Consider the following 5,958-nt stretch of genomic DNA (forward strand, 5'->3'; position numbering starts at 1 on the left):
GGGGGAGCGCAGGGAGGTCGGAGCGGCGTGCTCCGTCTGGTGAAGGTAAAACGTTGATGTTTGTTCCAGAGCGCCTGACGGGAATGTGTGGACGAGACGGCGGTGAGCGCCAACAGCTGATCAGATAAAGACCTCCGTCTCTCTGCTTCCTCAGATTTATGGGAACATGGAAATGTTTAACCAGCCAACGGGGTCATGAATTATTCACAGACTTGTTCCTCCTTTTCCAGGTATCGCCACCTGTTTGGACAGAAAACTGAAGCTCCAGGATGCAGTGGTGCATGTGGGCTGGCGGCTGGAGGTCACACCTGCAAAGGCAGGTAGTGGGCGTGTCCATCATAGAATGAAAGTGAGAAGTCCAGAGGGCACAAATGCAGGCTGAAGTCTGAGGCTGGGATGAAGAACCGGGCTTTCACCTGTCAGGTGGAAGGATTTGGATCCTCCTGAGGGATCCCCTCCTTTTCTTCAGAGGGAAACCACCGGTCCTCACTCTTCTGTCCCGGTGGCTGTTTTAGGAAAAGGCTGTCTGGCTGACATGTTCCGGCTGTCCTAAAGGAGATTCTCCTCGTCTTTTTCTGGAGGATGTGACTGTAAATTGTGTAAATAGTTATTGTTGACTCAACAGAAGGCGCTGGTCGAGGCGCAGAGCTGTGAAAGCCGCTGTTTTTGTCAGCATGCAGTCTGCCTGCTCGGACAGCGAGGACTCCTTCGACTTTCTGTTCAAGATCATCCTGGTGGGGGATTCGGACGTGGGGAAAACCTGCCTGGTCCAGAGCTTCAAGTCTGGCGTTTTCATGGAGAAGCAGCAGAACACCATCGGGGTGGACTTCACCGTTCAAACCATGGATATTGACGGGAAGAAGGTGAAGGTGGGTCTTCTGTCTGTCTGGGATGTTTTCTGACAGTTCAGCGCAGACTAACGGGTCAGTTTGGACGACGCTGAAGTTAGCTTCCTATTCACAGCTTCTGAAGGAACATTCTTCACAGTGAGACCACCTAGGTCCAGGTCCTGTTAAAAACCGCTGGCCCTGGACTGCTCAAACCAGGATTAAATTAGGATTGAGATAGTAAAGAATACATAAACACATTGTTTAGTCTACAGGGCCTGTGGTTTTGGAACAGGACCCGGTTCTGGGTGGTCTCAGTGGAATGTTCGCTTAGTGCCCCATGCCATCGGAAGCTGTGAACAGGAAGCCAACTTCAGTCGTTTTGTTTGTTGTGGAAACGACGGTTCTGGTTCCAGGCCGTTTCTGATGCTGGTCCTCCCTGTCCCGGACTCTGAAGGATCCCGGCCTTCTTCTCTTGTCTATTTGGGAAACTTTGATGAGAAAATAAGGAGAACATTGAATTGTCTAAATGGCGTGATCAGGCTTCTGCCAGATAATGATCCTGTTTTGGTTTCCTCCGCGTCCCTGTCAGCGTACGGCTGAGTCCCACCTGGGTTTGAGCAGAACCCCGGTCTTTTTGCTCTTTCTTTTGCAGATGCAGGTCTGGGACACGGCTGGACAGGAGCGCTTCCGCACCATAACGCAGAGTTATTACCGCAGCGCTCACGGAGCCGTGGTGGCCTATGACATCAGCCGGCGCGGCACCTTTGAGTCAGTTCCTCACTGGATCAGGGAGGTGCAGCAGTACGGAGCGGCCAGCGTGGTTCTGGTTCTCGTAGGTAAGAGGCAGACCTGCAGAGGCTCAACGGTGCTCCTGGGAGGAGCAGACGCCACACAAGTGGCAGAGAAAGAACTAGAAAAAAAACCTGCTGCATGCAAAATATTCTTTTATTTTGAAAGGGCTGCAATCACAGATATTCTGAGTACGTTTAAAAGTATTTAGTAAAACTATAAATGAAACAAAAATGATGTAAATGAATTAGATTCTGTTTCTGTGCAGAGGCGGATGGAAGCTTGATGAGCAGAAAAGTCCTTCCACCTTCTTGACTTTAGGGTTCTCACTTTAATTGATTTGACAAATGACAGAACATTTCAGAAATGTATTAAAAATATACATAAGATAGAATGAGAGAAGTCAGTAAAAACAGAGCCGGCCGTCACTCCAGGACCCATCGGCTGAGCCGTACGACCAGCAGATCCTCACCAAAAAACATATTTCTGTCGGCACGTTTTAGAGAAAATCATTCAAACGGAAGAAAAACCCGAACAGAAGCTCTGAGAAGAGATGAAAACAAGGAAACTGAGACAAAATCGCAGTGAAGAACGGATTTTAAGATTTAAGGCATATCTCTGTTTGTGCACTACATTATTTTATAAAAAATATCAAAGATCTAGAAAAATATGAAACGTTTATCTGAGAAATTCTTCATCAGGGCTCTTTTTCTTTTGATTGGTTTTAATTAGTTTTTGCATGAATGTGCACACGCGTGTACATGTGCACATACACAAACAGAAGGATGTCTTTGGCATCGTGCTGACTCATTGTGCTCCACGTTTCTGCTCTGCTGCAGGCAACAAGTCGGACCTCCACCTGCAGCGACAGGTGCTGTTTGAGGACGCGTGCACGCTGGCAGAACACAACGGCGTGCTGGCGGCTCTGGAAACGTCCGCCATGGAGGCTCAGAACGTGGAGGCCGCCTTCGTCCTGATGGCCCGGGAGCTCATGGCCCGTAACGGCCCCAGCGTGGCGGAGGAGGCCTCGCAGAGCCCGGCGCCCCTAAGGGGCAGCACCCGCCCCCTCCACGCCAGCGCCCCCACGCACAAAAAGTGTGGCTGCAGAGCGAGCTGAAGGAGGGGGCAAAGTGTTGGGGTGAAAAACGGGCCTCTGATGCTCGTTTGAGTTTTTAGCATTGAAGCTTTTATTTTGAAAAGTTGAAGTGCTTTTATTTAGAAAACATTCCTGACTGTTGCTGAGGAAACTGAAGCTGCGTTCAGCTCCTCTTCCCTTCAGAATAAAATCCCTCCTGCTGTTCGAATGATGTCAACAGAATATTTGAGGACGATGTCAGACGTTCTCCTCTGTGACCAACGCAGGGAAACTTCTGAGCCTCTCTGGATCATTCTGGCCGTTTTTAGGAAGAACTGAATTAAAACGTCTGCCTTAAAGAAACAAAAGCTCTTCATCCGACATCTGCACTTCATCACTGATTCCTGTGTTTCAGTGCTTAAACCGCACATTCTGGCTGAGGTCGCAGTGATGGACGCTCTGCTCTGGCAAACATCAGAGGTTCTGTGAGGTGCTGGCTACTCCAGGGGCCGCCCCTCCTGCTGGAACACCAGCTCCAGCGCCTCCTTCACGTCGTGGACCAGGAAGGACGGCTGCGTCAGGCCCGGGTCGAAGCGGAAGTCCCGGTGGCCGTGGTAGACGTGGCGCTCGGTGCCGGGCCGCGCCTCCTGCTGGTCTCTGCTGTACACTCCTGTGCACACCAGGATGGAGCTGCAGGCCTCTGGGAGCTCCGCCTCCGACCCGTTCACGTCAGCAGCTCCACCCAGTTCTGCCGGGGACACGTTCGCGGCTCCTGCTGGACCTCCTCCGTCAGCCCGCCTCTGACGACGGGCCTGGAGGTACTGGTTGTAGAGGTTGGCGCCGTAAACATCTGACATGAGGTTATCGCTGGAAGACAGGAAGGAGAAACCCGGTTTTGTACTGACAGCTGAACGGATGGTCTTAAAGATCTAGTGGAGACATGGGCCGGTACCCTATGGCGTACAGCCTCTTCACCGGTCCACTCCACCCGAGCTTCTCGGCCTGCTGTCGGATCAGAAGCTCGGCGTAGTTGTAGGTCACCACGCTGGGTTTACCGATCAACGCTTCGTACTGCAGCTGGCGGCCCGTGACCTTCTGGTACAGATTCTCCAGGCACACCAGGAACATGCCGTGACCAAACCTGCAGAGGAGGGAAAACCCGTGAGAGAAAACTCCACCAAACTCAGAACCGGGGTTCCTAACGGCCTTCTGGACCTCGGGTTCTTCGCCTCCGCCATCCACAGCAGGTCCATGTTGCAGGCCAGAACCGGGATGTGGGGCTGCCGGGCCGTACTCCAGGGTCTGTCCGGGTCTCCGTTTGTTAGCAGAACGTCAACAATAAGCTGGAGATTGGTCTCCCATCGGACCGGCTCTCCGAACAAAACAACGGCTGCAGGGTGGAAGAAGCAGGTGAAGAACACCTGGTCTCCACGGAAACGGCTCCTTTCAGGCGTGCGATAAACTAACCTTCTATTGGTCGTAAACCTCTAGTGGGAGGAACCTGAAACACAACGTTCACAATGAACCCAACATGGAACCGTCTGAGCCGAGACCAGAGGGGTTCAGTCCCACTCACAGAGTCCTTGGGTCGTCTGCTCTGGTCCACCATATCCAGGACCGGGTAGGCCTCTCTGAGCGTATCCATGGTAACCACATCCTCAAACCCCAAGCTGACGGTTGGTGAGTTAAGGCAACACAAACGTTCAGAACAAACTTCAACCTTCAAACGGTGCAGCAAAGACCCAGAACATGCAGGAGGAGGATACTTGTGTGCCACGTCCTCAACCGGACCCTGACCCGAGACCAGAACGTGCTTCTGGTGGAACTTGGAGAAGACTCTCAAAGGACTGTGGGACAACACCACCTGGTCTGGAGACACCTGTCATCAGCAGCAGGTGAGGTCAGAGCAAAGCAGCAGCACAGAGCTCCCTGATGCTGCTGATGATGATGAGGGGCGTTACCTCCACCTCCAGCAGCTGGGACAGATGTTCCGCTTTGGTGTCCCGCATGCAGTTCCCCGCGTTGGTGACGAACACCACCGGAACCTTGTACCTCCCTCTGCGGTCCACCAGCTTCCTGAAGACGCGTTTCGCTGCAGGGATGGGCGTCCCGCCGCGGACCAACACCCCGTCGATGTCGAAGAGAAGGCCGAAGGAGCCGCAGCCCTGGGGAGGGAGCTGCCGGGGGGGGGGGGGGGGGGGGGGGGTGTTGATCATTAACGCTCTGAACGTTGACACACTTTGTTCTCTGAACGAGGTTCAGCTTTAGGCAGCGGATTCCCGCCGAAGGCTCAGACACAATAACAACACATGATGATGAATAAAAAGCGTAAAAGTCTTCAAGCGGCGCGTGCAGCTTCCCCGGCTTTACTCACAGCGCTGTAACTTCTGCAGGGGGGGCTCGCTGCCCCCTGACAGCTGGATCTCAGCAGCCGCCAACAGCGACTCCAGCCCCCAAATCTCTGCATGGTGTCAGCGGGCACGTGCGTGGAGAAGGCGCGCGAGCGGCCAAATGTGACAGCCGGGGAACCGGGTGAGGACCTGCGCCGCGGTTACAGCCGCTCCGCACCTGCGCACTCCCTCGTGTTTGACCCGCCGCGGCATCCGTCGCTGCTGCTGACGGCAGAGAACCACTTCCAGGTTGAATCCTGCCCGCAATAATCTGACCTAAACTCTAGAAACGATCATCTAGACTTTATGGATTTATTGTAATTTATTTGCTTTCAGTCCGTGTTTATTTTTATCTTTTAATCATCTTTTTGCGCCTTTATTTCTCTAAATGTTTAGTTAAAATATTTTTATAGTTTGAAATTAAATAACCCCTAATGCTCTCGTGTGAATACGAAACTCAGTCATAATCTATATGTGTAAAAAGAGTTTCAAAGTGTTTACGTCCGACCAAGACGCTTGATTTATTTGGCGCATGCGCATAAAGTTTTGATCAGGTTTTTTGTTAAAAACTTTATTTATACAGTTAAGCTTTGTAAAAATGTATTTCTGAAAGAGAACATTAGATTAATATTATTTTAGATACGTTTATGAACAAGTTTGTGTAATTTCTCTGAAGCTGTTTAAGAAGTAATTCAAATATTTTTTTTATGTCAGAAATATTTCATCTTACCAGTTTTCAACTATCATGAGGCTGAAAGGAAGAATCAAAGTTTACTCTAGTTAAACAGGATATAAAACAGGATTTCCATGAAAAACCTTCTCATTTTTTCTCCACTGAGGTATTTTCTAAAGGATCATTTAGAGAAAGGACTGA

General features: G+C 51.0%; 2 protein-coding genes across 4 annotated transcripts; one reads left to right on the forward strand and one right to left on the reverse strand.

Moving 5' to 3' along the window:
- The first annotated feature begins 73 nt into the window (after window positions 1-73).
- rab19 (RAB19, member RAS oncogene family) lies at window positions 74-2,923 on the forward strand. Of its 3 annotated transcripts, none has more exons than XM_078949127.1 (4): window positions 74-316; window positions 626-869; window positions 1,483-1,666; window positions 2,459-2,923. In XM_078949127.1, the coding sequence occupies exons 1-4, from the start codon at window positions 270-272 to the stop codon at window positions 2,734-2,736; spliced, it is 753 nt and encodes a 250-aa protein (XP_078805253.1). In that variant the 5' UTR covers window positions 74-269; the 3' UTR covers window positions 2,737-2,923. The 3 variants fall into 3 exon arrangements, with proteins under 3 accessions (XP_078805253.1, XP_078805254.1, XP_023811926.1); XM_078949128.1 differs by having other exon boundaries at window positions 674-869; XM_023956158.2 differs by lacking the exon at window positions 74-316 and adding an exon at window positions 456-590 and having other exon boundaries at window positions 674-869.
- hdhd5 (haloacid dehalogenase like hydrolase domain containing 5) lies at window positions 1,758-5,296 on the reverse strand. Its single transcript, XM_004070215.5, has 8 exons — window positions 5,069-5,296; window positions 4,656-4,871; window positions 4,461-4,573; window positions 4,271-4,364; window positions 4,162-4,195; window positions 3,910-4,084; window positions 3,647-3,835; window positions 1,758-3,561 (listed from the first exon to the last, which is right to left on the reverse strand). Exons 1-8 carry the CDS (start codon window positions 5,159-5,161, stop codon window positions 3,192-3,194), a joined length of 1,284 nt encoding a protein of 427 aa, XP_004070263.3. The 5' UTR covers window positions 5,162-5,296; the 3' UTR covers window positions 1,758-3,191.
- Between the last annotated feature and the right edge of the window lie 662 nt (window positions 5,297-5,958).

This window comes from Oryzias latipes, chromosome 6 (genome assembly GCF_053564925.1).
Source record: "Oryzias latipes strain Hd-rR chromosome 6, Olatipes_Hd-rR_3.1".
Classification (NCBI taxonomy): domain Eukaryota; kingdom Metazoa; phylum Chordata; class Actinopteri; order Beloniformes; family Adrianichthyidae; genus Oryzias; species Oryzias latipes.